This window comes from Ptychodera flava, chromosome 20 (assembly GCF_041260155.1).
Source record: "Ptychodera flava strain L36383 chromosome 20, AS_Pfla_20210202, whole genome shotgun sequence".
In the NCBI taxonomy this organism is placed as follows: domain Eukaryota; kingdom Metazoa; phylum Hemichordata; class Enteropneusta; family Ptychoderidae; genus Ptychodera; species Ptychodera flava.
The window spans coordinates 37,962,695-37,977,352 of NC_091947.1; the positions used below are offsets into that span (position 1 = coordinate 37,962,695).

The 14,658-nt window shown below is 35.6% G+C and overlaps 1 protein-coding gene across 1 annotated transcript in view; it reads right to left on the reverse strand.

Moving 5' to 3' along the window:
* LOC139120874 (cytoplasmic FMR1-interacting protein 2-like) overlaps positions 1-14,658 on the reverse strand; it is a 393,869-nt gene that overhangs the window by 101,678 nt on the left and 277,533 nt on the right. The window contains exons 18-20 of the mRNA XM_070685497.1: positions 8,710-8,928; positions 6,005-6,124; positions 3,196-3,395 (exon numbers count right to left, since the gene is read on the reverse strand). Of these exons, the coding sequence (XP_070541598.1) occupies positions 3,196-3,395; positions 6,005-6,124; positions 8,710-8,928 (539 nt within the window). The remainder of the gene's footprint in view (positions 1-3,195; positions 3,396-6,004; positions 6,125-8,709; positions 8,929-14,658) is intronic.

Here is a 14,658-nt window from a genome sequence, read left to right on the forward strand (position 1 = left end):
TGACCAGTCAGTACCGGTAGTACAATGTATTTTTGCAAAAAGCGCGTAAACTTCTTTTAACAAAACTGTAGGCAGAGTCCATATTTTGCATTGAGAATGATATTGAAAAAAACCATCAAAACATGGTGGTAGCCTCCTTAATCAATTTTTTGTGATAGTCAGTAGAAGAGATCCAAAGTTTTTATGAACACCATCCCCCCCCCCCCCCCCCCCCCCCAGTTTTTGGCCTTATCTGGCAAGTGACTAACTTAACGTGCTTGCCAAGTCTCACTTTTATCCCTTATGAAGGGAAAAACTCATGCTTTGCTTTGAGTCATGTTTCATATTGGTGTCTGTGCTGTAGAATGTATTTGTTGTATGATGTTTGTATGGGTGTCAAGCCAGACCAGTTACCAAAAATCACTGGAGTTTACACCTGCAAAAAATAAAAAGTGGAACATTAGAAAATTGAAACTATTTGAAATTAATTTTGTCATTAGCTCATTACAGTATGTTGGCCTAGGCTTATTCATTATCTGAATTTTAAAAAAACTATGTATAAAAACAAATTGTCCAGGAAATGATTCACAATTTCCACTATGAGAAAAGCCAAACTTATATAATATGGATGGACTTGCAGTATGTCACAAACATCTGTTGTTGATAAGCTATGCAACTTTGCTGTGGGTATCTAATAGGACATCTGATTACATACAGTATATACAATGTCAGTGATGTCAGGCAAAAAACTGGAAAATTTTGCAGTTCCAGAAATTAATTGTTCAGGAAAATTTAAAATTTCTACTGTCAGAAAAGCCGTACTTATATGATACAACAGAGAGACACTGTGTTACTAACATTTGTTACCAATAACAAAATTGCTGTGTGCATCCAATACAACATCTTATGTCAATGAATGCATATAGACACATCAGCAACATAGGTCTAAAAACAGGAAACTTTTGCTGCGCCAGAATTCAAACTCAATTGGCAAACCCTTAGTACAGATAGTCCGGCATTGTCTGCATTTCCCTTTTTCAGAATGATCGGTAAACTCATACAATGAGAGCGCACAAATTAATAAACCTTTCATAAAACCCGTTGACCCTTAAACAATGCAAATGATCTAATTAAAATCTGCACAGTTTACAAACTCCACTTAGTTTAGTTAGTTCATCGTGAAAACCCTCTGTCAGGGACACAGTACACTTTATATAGCTTTGGCATGCATGCCTTATCATACAGTCGAAGAACGCAATCGTCTGTTGTAAATACAAAGTTAAACGCGAATTCATGACTTCCAAAGAATTTCAATCGGCTAACTACTCATTTCATCGCTTTTGGTCATTATGAACGCCACATATCATCCACACTTCGTACAGATCGCTATTCTCCGATCAGCAGATTGAGGACGAACTCCATATGATAGTCACCATCATCATGCATTAGTTTTTAGAATATAGAGAATGAATGAATCACAGCATCCCGTAGCTATATCAAACATATGTGATCCAATCACAGAATCCAATAAATACAGTCAAGTACTCTTAATTGGACAATCGCAAACGAGTACAATGAGCACACGACAAATAAATCTTTCATAAAACCTGCTTTACATAAAATCATTATGAGTCATTTAATTCAAATCTGCGCAGTTTACGAAGTCCACGCGTTTAGCTAGCTTATCGCTATCGTATATGATGGTAACGTTTTGCTATCTCTTCGATCGGCGGGAGCGATCGGCAGATCGAAAAGAAACTCAATATGAACTGTCATCCATTATCAGGAGTTAGCTTATCAGGGAGAGAATGAATCACACTGCGTTCGAATCGCCCGTTCAATGGGTTGCAAATTTAGTGTTAAAAAGTAAAACTCCAATTCTTACCAAAAAAGGCGACTAAATTTTAACAAAAAGTGCACTCGAAAAAAAAACTCCGAAACATTATTATTGAAAACCAAGTAAAGCAGGTTTGTTACCGTGTGTACGCATTTTGAACAAAGATGCCAGGAAACCTAAACATAAAATTTATGATTTTACCAAAGTATTTTAAGTTGACAGCAGCATACTGGTTTTAAAATCTAATATGCTTCTCTGTCTAAACCAAGACAAGAAGAATAAAAACGATGTAAGGAAACCTAAATGTAAACGTGATTTTACCAAGGTTAACAGATGAACTACATTTGAAAACTGAAGGTCGACATAAGATTATACACATGGTTTTCAGGCCATGAAGTTACACTCACTCATAACACGTTGATCGTATCTTCGCCATGTCACAGTTTATATCTCCCATTAAATGACTGAATGAAATGATTTATATACTTAGGCAAAGCACTGCCAATGAAAAAAAACCTACCTTTTTATCCCTCAAAATATGGGTAGAATGTGGCGCGTCCTACAAACTGGGATCCCAATGTCTTGTCACGTTCACGTAGGAGAGACAATTAACCATTCATTTCGGAATCAGCTTCAGAGAAAACATGTCTGAATACCAGACACCAAGGGAAATTTTAGATTCTTATTCAGAGGTTGTAGCTCGAAATAGCCCAAAAATGTAAATCCTTGGTAGCCAAATTGGTTATTTTTTGAAGACAACAGGCGTGCATTGGGAGGCCATAGGGTACTATACTTAAACCAAGTTATTGAAAAATCGCTTCAGAAATGACTGAGAAATGGCAGGTGACATATGACATGACTTCAGATTCAGAGAAAAACAAGTCTGAATACCAGATGTCAAGGGTAATTTTGGATTCAGATTCAAGGGATGTAGCTCTGAATAGCCAAAAAAAGTGAATCTTTGGTGGTCAAATTTGATTTTTTTGTGAAAAAAAATGGCATGCATTGAGTGGTCATAGGGTACTATACTAAGGCCAAGTTGTTCTAAAATCGCCTCACAAATGACCAAGATATCATTGGTGATGGTTGCACTGATGGACGGACAGGACCTAATCTATTAGTCCACTAAAAATGATATGTCATAACTTCATTAATATGCACACCACACTAACCAAAATTTAATCAGTTCTTAATTGCAGTTAGCATATGGTACCTGTCTACCAAATCTGACTTGAATCTTCAGGCGTTTTTGAGTTATCGTGTAAACAGACAGACACACACTCACAGAGAGAGACACAGAGAGTCATACAGACATTGCTATGACATTAGCTCACGTGTGTGAACATGTGAGCTAAAAGTCAGAAATATTTGAATCTTACCTATTTGTTGCACCATTGTAACAGTACTGTGGTAAAAATTCGTAGTTTAATTCCCAGAAAATACGCAGTGTTATCCTGCCATATGGGGCTTGGACTGTGTGATTAGCTTCTTGTAACATAACATCAAAATTCGGTAACATCAGATGGACATTTAAAAGCTTATGACACAGACGATTCACATCCAAAAGAGCTTCAAGTTCCTACAGAATTTATGGGAGAATGGTAATAACAAACCCTGGGTTATTTTAGTTATAGTATCATCAGAAATATCCCTTTCCCAAAGGGTAATTGCAAATGTAAAATCTTAAACAGTTGTTTTTGGCAAATTGTTTGAAAATGACCATGAGTGGAAGACTGTAATAAAGCTAATTTATATTTGCAAATATAAAATGAAGGATATGTTGAGACCATTGCAAAGAATGAAGCAAAAGTGAACAGAATATTCTAATACTAAAATTATATGTGAATAAATTTTTTTAACATATGAATGTGTTGTAAACAAAACAAGTCATCGTTGATGACACAGTCCCCACTTGTTAGTTGATACTTTGATTACAAGTCCTCAGAGAGGATAGAATCCTCTTCATTAATTAGGTCTGTGATAAAAATACTTTGATACAGATGGCGCTCAATGGCCAAGAATGAGTTCCATGCTGATGAAAACATAAAACCAATGTAGGCCACTATCCTAAAGGTCATTAAATGAGTCAACTAGGAATTAATCGACAGGATGTTGCAAAACATTTTTGCCTACTAACCTAACACTAACAGATAATCACCGGTACCATATTTCATAAAGTTTGATGCAGTATTTACAACACTATGAGATCAACATCTGTATCAAGTTTCATCAAATTTGACGTTGTATTTGTGGATATATCACTCTAATTAGGAAAGTTCATTACATATGCAATTACAAATTAATTAAACGACATTGATACATGTCTTTTTCACTGTTATGGAATGTGAGCTTAACATCCGTACAAAGTTTCATGAAATTTGATGCAGTATTTCTTGACAATCAGCCTAATTATGAAACTTCAATAATTGACATGATACTGCTAAATGACATGAAACAAATTGACGAGCATATATCTGAAATGGGTCAATGTCCTTGTACCAACTTTGAATGATAGTGGTGGATATGTCTGAGTTATGACTCTGTTTATGAAAAAATCGTAATAAAATGGCCACCTGGTGGCCATATTGGATCGTATCAAAAAACATATCAATGTGCATATGTATGACATAGGTCAATGTCCTTGTACCAACTTTGAATAAAATCAGTTGAGATATGCCTGAGTTATGGCTCTGTACATGAAAAAATTGTAACAAAATGGCCGCAATGCAGCCATATTGGATTGTATCACAAAACAAATTAACGTGCATATCTATGACACTGGTCAATGTCCTTGCACCAACTTTGAATAAAATCGGTTGAAACATGTCTGAGTTATGGCTCTGTACATGAAAATATCGTAATAAAATGGCCGCCTGGCAGCCATATTGGATTGTATCACAAAACAAATCAACATGCATATGTATGACATTGGTCAATGTCCTTGTACCAACTTTGAATAAAATCGGTTGAAACATGTCTGAGTTATGGCTCTGTACATGAAAAAATCGTAATAAAATGGCCGCCCGGCGGCCATATTGGATCGTATCACAAAACAAATCAATGTGCATATGTATGACATAGGTCAATGTCCTTGTACCAAGTTTGAATAAAATCGGTTGAAACATGTCTGAGTTATGGCTTTGTACATGAAAAAATCGTAATAAAATGGCCGCCTGGCGGCCATATTGGATCGTATCACAAAACAAATCAATGTGCATATGTATGACATCTGAAGTAATCCTTGCACCAAGTTTGAATGAAATCGCTCCTGGCATCTCTGAGATATCTGCGTGAACGGACGGACGGACGCACGCACGCACACACGCACGGACATGACCAAACCTATAAGTCCCCCCGGACGGTGTCCGTGGGGACAAATAAATTTTTTTCCAAGAAATAGAACTATAATCACTTTTTCCAAATGGCATTGACAAGAAACAAATCATATTTTTGGCCTAACTGCTTGGGCCAGCTGTCATAATGCTGGTTGCAGTTATATTTATTTTCATTGTTAGGTTTCAAGAAAAAAAGGGAAAATGTAAATTTTTACAAATCCAATAAACCGCCTGTCTGAAGGACTCAATTAATTAAGGAAGATAATTTTGGAGATTTTCCTTCTTTCAACCAATTTTCAGACAAGTTATAGTTTTTAGATATTTGTGTATACCGTTTATTTTTGGGGACATTTTGCAGATTTGTGGACAACGTGCATCAGTTCTTAATTAGATTTTGTATATTTTGTAATAAATTTGTTTAACAAACAAAAATTCAAGCTACCAGGACTGCTTCTCTAAGCTATAATATTAGGCAATTAAAAGTAGCAGCTTGTATACCGTATCTGCCGCCAATCGGAGAGCTTTGAGGTACTCGAGCAAGTTATAGTATCAAGTGCTGCTTTAGTCTTTTAATTACATCTAGTCATAGTTCCGAAAGTACGGAAGTGAAATCCTAAAAATAATCATGCAAAACAAAGGTCATTGCCATTATTAGATAGTACTTGCAGACTACACCCAACACAGTATGCTAGAATGCCAGACAACAGATCGATTAGGGGACATTGTCGTAAGGGCACATCCTGGCTGCGACACTACTTTACAAGACAAGCAGAAGGTGATCATATTAGTTGGTTTGACCTTAAGGTCAAAGGGTTACTTTTAGAAAAATATTTGAGAAGTATTCAGTACTTACTATGATGAATGTAATGTCTGAACTCTCGAACTTTGAAATGGCGAGGTCTAATGATCTTTGGATGGACCCTTGAATTCTCTGTGTAATCAACTTGTTGAAGTCAACAGACCTCCCCAATAACTACAGGGAAAGAATCAATGTGCAAGTCAGTCCTTGAGGTTTGGTCAAAGAAAATACTGATAAAATTGAAGCATGCATAATAAACAACAACCTAGTGGCCAATATAGAACCAATATTGGTTTTTGCTAAAAGCAACAATAGAATCACCATATAGCACTCAAAAATGATATTAGAAGAAGCAAAACATAGCTGCAGAAAAATTTGATAAATAGCGCCTCCCACTGACTGTGCAGAATGACCGACATGCAGACATGCATTCTGTTATTTAGGATAGTCATACTACTGATTGTGGTATTAGCCTATAATAATTTTGTGATGAAGAAGTGGGCAAACTTGTAATTTCTAAGGCTAAATGCTATGGAAGTGATCATGATACTTACATTCATGGACAGGAGCAAATTTATAGTGGTTAAATGACTTAATAATAAGGACATTCCTAAGAAGTTATTTGTTGAATTTCACAGCCATATAATAGGCACAATAACATTTCGACCAAATTAAGAAACCTGTTCCAAAAAATTTCAACATGAAAATTCCATTATCAATTAAAATCTGAATCATGTCAATCCTTTACAAACTCACAGTAAATGACATAGTTCCCTTCTGTACTTATAAAATTGTATATCATTGAATTTAAGTAAAGTAATGCAGCACTTAGAATGTGTCACTGGTAAGCACAGGTTTACATTGTCATAGTACCTTGTCATTGTGCCAAGGTTGAAACAAATTAGTCTTGTCATATCTGAGCATTGGCTCCAACCTGACAAAAATAAAAGCAAAATGGCTGCCACGTAGACAATTATTGGATCATATCACATTAACTAATTATCTGTACTTTCTTATTCTTTTCCCTTGTGCCAATTTATGTTGAAATCAGTTTAAGAATTAGTAAATATGGCTCTCCAAAGTAAGTGAGACTACCCATGATTCTTCATGATCAGTACGCATGGATCAGTCATTGAACTGAGAAGCAGATATAATCTTCTGTACACAGAACAGGGTCCATATTTCAAAAATAGCGTCAATGACACTGTGCTCACATTTGGTTATACACGTGGGTGTATACACAATATTTAATAGCTATTATGGACCTTGAGCTTGTGGTATTCATAGTCAAATGCATTTGAAGAAATTTTGATGAGCTGTCCATTGAAGTATGAAATAGTTGGCAACTGTTGCAACTATAATGCGTAATCAAGGCCAATATTTGAACTCAACATTTTGGATTGTACTCCCCATTTTGGATTCGTAAACACAATTTTCAACTTTCTAAATTACATTTTGAATTCATACTCCCCATTTTGGATTCGTAAACACAATTTTCAACTTTTGAACTCACATTTTGGATTTGTACTACCCATTTTGGATTTGTAAACACAATTTTCAACTTTCGAACTAAACATTTTGGATTCATACTACCCATTTTGGATTCGTAAGCGCAATTTTCAACTTTTGAACTCAACATTTCGGATTCATACTCCCCATTGTGGATTTGTATATCCCATTTTCATCTTTCAAACTTCCCGGCCCATTTTTAGTAACTCCCATTTTGGAGTCGTATATCCCATTTTCATCCTTCGAATCTCACTTTTGGAACTCCTTTTTGACTAACTCATAGAGGTCCCCTAGGACACTAGCTAGCGAAAACAAGTTTACGAGTGGTCAAATGCGGTTACAAATAGTCGAATGCCACTTTCAAAATTTGAAAGTGTCATTTTACATCAAGTTATTCATCACTTTGTTAGGGAGTCCAAAATACGTAGTGGCACTGAAGCTATTTTGAACATGGACGACATCGAGTGAGTTAGTGACCACATTATCAGCAGTTTGTCCAGGCTGCTACATGAACTTGACCAGCCTGACAGATGAGGAGATGTGTTACATAGGTGTGAGAGTCTTGCTGGATGTTTGTCATAGTTAAATGCTATCGGAATGTGTGGTGAGCGAGTCATTCAGCTTGTGCAAATGTTTCGGGTGTAGTGCTGTTTTTATGCCTTGCCGATCTTATCCCCGCGCATGTGTGAACGATCTAACTTGATACAGAACCTGAAACCTCTTGCTGTCTGAGAGCTGTTTTTCATTCTCTTTGGTGGTATATGGCTCGCTTTTTTTTATTTTACGGTCAGTTAGAATGCATCTGTATGCTACTACTGGAAAGATTTTTCGATGCGGTCCATCAATAATTTTTTGTAATGGAATATCTATTTTGAGCAATTAAAAGTGTCTTAAAGGGACAAAGTCGCCCATTTTTTCATGAATTTTGTGTGATACAAAATACCACTGATATTTTGTTTGATATGTTGAAAGATACTGAATGAATGGGTGACCATGCATATATTGGACCCCGTTTTACACACAATACATGAAACCATCACGAAAATGAATTAATTGTAATGACATTTAAAATGTGTAAAAGGAGGACTTGAACACATTGTGAGTTTGTTAGGGTGTATTTGAAAAATCTTGGAACTTTTTTGAATTTCCCCTCCCCCTCCTCTCCTACAGAGGTGTTGTGAATATGCAGCTCCACTATTCGCTAAACATTTCCAAGATAGAGGATTGCTTTTGACAAGCATTTACCTTACCTGTACATTTCGCTGCTTCATAAGGGATTCATAGCGATTTGACAATTGATGCTGTCCAGGCACATTAAGCAGGTTTGAAAATTGAGGAAAATTTGCCAGTAACTTCTGACATTCTTGCTGAAATCCCTTATTTAGTAGCATGCAACCAGCTTGTTGTTTGTAGTAAGCAAAGATCTGCTCACTCAATTTGTACACAAACTGATCAAAACAGAGATTCACCTGAAAAGATATAGAGAAACACTGAATGTAAATACAAAATGACAACTTTATTAAAGATTTTGTCAAAAATTCTTCTGCTTTAAATAAATAACAGAATTTACACTAACAAACCTAAATTATATTAACATTGCATGGCAGAGTGCTTTAAAGCCCCAACTCCCATAAAGCGCGAGAACCTACGAGAGTGGTCATAATGATGGGATATTCAAATGTACTAGGTACACTAAGGAAGTCGTCAATAAAAGCTGTAAATTTAGAAATCTACCGATTAATTTTTTTCTTCGAAATTGAGGGATAGGGATATGTGTAAGTATTTTGAGCACAATGTCCTTGGTTTCTGATGAAATGAAATTTGAAATTATGTCCAGAACCAGAAAAGGATAAAATATTTGCCGATATTATTGCCAGTATAACGTTCAATGTTCAGTTTGAATCTGTGTGATTGACGTGATATGCAAATCGGAAATGAGTCATTATTGATACGTTGTTTACTTTTTACGTAGCACTGATTGTTCAGCAAGAAAAAACCAAACAAATACTTGGAGCATACCGAAAGGTACAAACGCACATACTGTGTATAATACATACATGCAAACACATTTGATTCGGTAGTTTTCTTTTTGGAAAATTTGTTGGTCCTGAAAAGGATTGTTTGCATTTATGTACTAGCCATACATTGTATAGACAGGAAGGCCTAGAGTCATTTATGCCCGGCGTAAGGTACGTCCAGCACGCTCGGTCGTCACTCTTGGGCCACTTGAGGCTGATCCAATGTCAAGTTGACCAATGTCGCGTCGCTGGAAGCTCAGCACTGACCTATAAACAGTCCAACAAGTTGCACCAAAATGTCCGTGCTCAATCACCTTCACAGCTCCAATTCATTCCTGGCAAAGAAAAATCCCCAGGCTTCCTCCTGCTCCTCAAGTGACCGCTAACTTCATAAAGCCAGTTGACATAGTGTGGTTAGCTGTCTGACTACCACATGTTTGAAATGAGCTGGCATGGTATGATAGTGTAGAAGTGCACTTATTTTTGACAGGATCGTTCAAAGTAGCGAAATAGTACAATTTACTATTTTATATGGAGGGATGAACATTGAAACGTATGCTCCGAGAATCAACTTGTCACTTGTTCTGATTTTATTTTTAGTGATTAAATATTAAGCAGTTTTGATTTATGTAATAAGTATTTTTCAGAAGCGCTTTGAATAATAAGACGATAAAACCACCACCACATTTCATTTTGGCCACCATGACATTTTTAATCGGAGCCAAGGGAATTGCCCGAGTGCATAAGGCAACAAAATTTGAAAAGGAAATTACAACCATCTAAGAACCGTGGTAACCCTTACCGAAATTTTAGGCCTCCCGCAAACTGTTACTGCAAATTTGCCGCAAGCTTTGCAGTAAATTTGCAGCAAACTATTTGCCGCAAATATGCGGGTGGTTCATTTTTCAGATGCAAATTAGGTTTCTTGTGAACTTGCTGCAAATATGCAGCAAACTCCCTGCCGCAACGTTGCTGCAAACTCTTTGCAGCAAATTTGCGGCACAATCATTGCAGCAAACTTGCGGCAAATTAATTTGAATGTTACCGAAAATTTGCCGCAAACTCCATACAGCAATTACTTTATTTGCGCTGACCATTATTTCTCGTGATACTGGTATTTCAGAGTTTAGTTGGATAAAACACATCTTGTGCTGTCCACAGTCCGCCAATATATAAATATTATTTATCCAACTAAACTCTGAAATACCAGTTTCAAGAGAAACAATGGTCAGCAAATTAAGTTATTATAAACAAAAAGATGACAGAGAAAAAAAGGTTAAATTCAATTGTGGTACAATTTATTTTATATGCCATGTTCATTTCATGCCACATAAGTGTCATGATCATGTCAAGATTTTCTTTTGACTTGAGAAGTTTCATGTAACATTTACATTACTGTCAAAGGCTGCGATTTGGCTTTCTGTTCTCTGAATTTCTTGTCCCCTTTAGTGTACCAGCAATGGATTCTGAAAAATATAAATCGTTCAGGGAAGAGTGTAAGTCTTTACCGTTTGACCAAACATTGTAAATTTCATGAAAGAAATCGATAATTATTTGAAAATGAGACAAAATCAAGTTGAAAAATTGAAGCAGAAAATGCATAAATATTCATGATCGAAATTAAATTAATAATGATTAAAATGTCCAACAGCGGACAACTCGCCGTATGTTGTTTACATACACGACGGCGCGACAATCTGCAAAAATCTCAGCACTTACTGTACGTAACTGTTGTGAAACGGAAGTGAATTCAGTATGAATCAGTCCTCAACGAAAATTTATCTCTAGGTAAAGATTGCAATACAACGATTACAGAACATAATTATAGCGATCGATGTACAGACGAACGGTACATTGACTTACATTTCTGAACGGCTAGCAGACGCTGGATTCCCGGTCCGGTTGCAGGTCTCACCGTGCTGTGTGTAAATACCGTACTCAGAAAATATAGTCGGCATCTTTACTGCCGCTCTCGTTCACAAATTTAGAACTCCGCCTATGGCAAGCCAAACGTTGCAATATTCTTGAAAACCTATTTTCTTTTTGCATAAAACATTTTCTTTGTGTAGGAAACCATTTTCTTTTTGTAATGGTCCATTTTCTTTGTGTAAAAATCTATTTTCCTTGCATAAAAACCTATTTTCGTTTTGTAAAATCCATTTTCTTTGTATAAAAACTTATTTTTCCTTGTGTAAAAAAACATTTTTTGCTAAAAAAAATTTTCTTTTCGTAAAAAGCATTTTCTTTTTGTCAAACGTATTTTATTTTTGTACAAAACATTTTCTTTTTGTACAAACATATTTTCTTTTTGTACAAACCTATTTTCTTTTGCACAACCTTCATTCATGTCGAAAAACCTATTTTCTTATTTCAAAACCTCCATTCATGTTGCAAAACGTATTTTCTTGTTGCATAACCTTCATTCATGTTGTATTGTTCACATAACCTTCGAATAAAGATGGCGCTCTAGTGAAATGTGCACTGGTCAAAGGTTAGGAACTGGTCAGTTTCTTCGGCCGGGGGGGGGGCGGTGGATTATCTTTTGCTGACGTCAAAAAGTGGCTGACCCCCCCTATTCCAAATTTTGAAAACAGGGTGACCCCCCTATTCCAAATTTCGAAAACAGGGTGACCCCCCCCCCCCGGCGCGCGACATAGGTAAAACAAAAGGTGGATATATTATATATATATATATATATATATATATATATATATATATATATATATATATATATATATATATATATATATACATATATATACATACATATATATATACATACGAGCAGGACGTAGATTGATGTCTTCATCGGACTGGCAGAGTGCTCAATAGTTGAACTAGAGCTATAGGTCCAGCTCCGGACTTTCATCTACATATATATATATATATATATATATATATATATATATATATATATATTATATATATATATATATATATATATATATATATATATATATATATATATATATATATATATATATATATATATATATATATATATATATTATATTTTACATTTTACATATATTTATATTTTATATAGTCATTCTATGTTTTAATGACATTGTTGACATGTCAGTTGTAAGATAGGAATTTCAAAGTGTCAATCTTAAAGTCTGAATACAGTACATTTTGAATGAGCTGTATTTTGAATGAGCTGTGAATATATCACACTTTCTATGCTTAACCAGATGTCCTGAACTGTTGTACAGAAATGGATGTCAATCATTAATATCAAAGAGGAAAAAGCAGTGAATCAAAAACTTTGATGGGTGTTAAAACTTGCCAACCATGCAATTAAATCTCCTGAGGAGCCATAGAGAGCTTTTTTAGCCAAATTTGATGTGTACAGTGTCTGAGAGGACCTTTTCTTGTAACATTGAAACCATAAAAGCACAGCTAATAATGACAAAAACTGCTTTTTTTGACTGTTATTTTGTTCATAAAAGCATCTTTCTACAGAAAACCTGTGAAACAAAGGAAAATAATTGCATCAATGAGAAGGAAAGATATCTTGTCATTTTTCTATCTCTAAAATAAGTCACTGTATCAAATATATATTATGAAATATTTGTGCATGTTGCTTTCTCATACTGAATTCTCATAGAGAGAACAGAAAAGTATCAGGAATTTGTCATCCTTTTCATATGAAATGCAGATTTCATAATGGTACACTTTCACTTAAGAAACATAAAGATATCTCTGATTTATTAAAGTATGGCGCCCGAAGGGCGCGCCGAAAAATATGAAACATCCTGATATCTCTGATATATATGCCTTGTATATTAAAGTCATGCACCCGAAGGGCATGCTGAAAAATGTCTGATATATTAATGCTGAAAAATGTCTGATATATAAATGTCTGATATATGTATGCTTGATATGTTAAAGTTAGGCGTGCTGAAAAATATGACTGATTAATAAAGTTACGCGCCCGAAGGGCGCGACGAAAAATACAACTGAATGATGAAATTTGTGGCTGACACTAGCATTTTAGGCAATGATGAGCCGATGTCAAAATTCAAAAACACACTGACCCCCCTATTGGGCATTTCAAAAACATGGTGACCCCCCTATCACCAAAGTCAAAAACAGAGTGGCCCCCCCCCCAGGCTGAAGAAACTGACCAGTCCCTTATTTGCAGATGCCACGAGTAGATTAGCCCACCAGTCGCTTAGAATCTTTGTTTTTGACTTTTAAATGAATATTTTTCAACTTATTGAGTAATTAATTGTCCCCTATTCGTATTAACTGTTTTAATCTGCGGATATAGTTTTTTACCAGGTCACATGATCGAGCGACACCGCTTTGGAGAATGACGCGTATGGTCACTCCCACCTACAGTAGACTTGCTTCACCCCACGATCTAAGCGCCAGCGTACCTAGCGCGAGGGCAGTGCGACATTGCACATCTATACGATATTTGATATGTATCGATGCTAGAAAATATCGATCTTAGAGTCTAGTATAGTTTAATATGACCGCTTAGAACTCGTTACATAATACGATTTATGATTAATATCGATACTATCCGATACTATCATCTAGTATCGTCTAAGTATTCCAACTGGACGATACTTTATGACGACTTTGACTGGGTCCTTATTTATCAAGGATTTTTGAATTCTGGCATACTAGAATAATAAAATACTAAAGAAAAAGATGGGTCACCATGCTTGACTTTTTACAAATTTACGATGAAAAGTAATTGTTTTTCATGAATTCACGTAAAGCAATAGGCCTATATAAAACCATTCATTGCAAGTTCATGCTGTGAATGAAAGTTTCACATTCTCATCGTACAATGACAAAAGTAAAACTTTGAAAAGTAAAGACTTTAATTTAAATGAAAAGATGTGTGACTAAATGGAATCATTTTTACCAAATTTGCCATTATCACATCCAAAATTTCAGAGATGAAATCGTTAATTTGATGTACTATTTTAACCTTCCAGTATTGTCGATTTCATACAACTTTTTTAAGTAGCATCTCAGTCATACATGTCTGGTACTTTTGAAAAAAAATCGGTCACTTGGTAGGTCCCTGTGCTCAGTATTTTCATAATTTGGCAAAATGTAGCCAGGAATTCACAGTTTGCCTACTCTCTCTTGTGTGCTCTTCAGGTGTCATTGACCTGGCCAGTGTTAGAGTAACTCTGGTCAGCCTAGATTGATAAA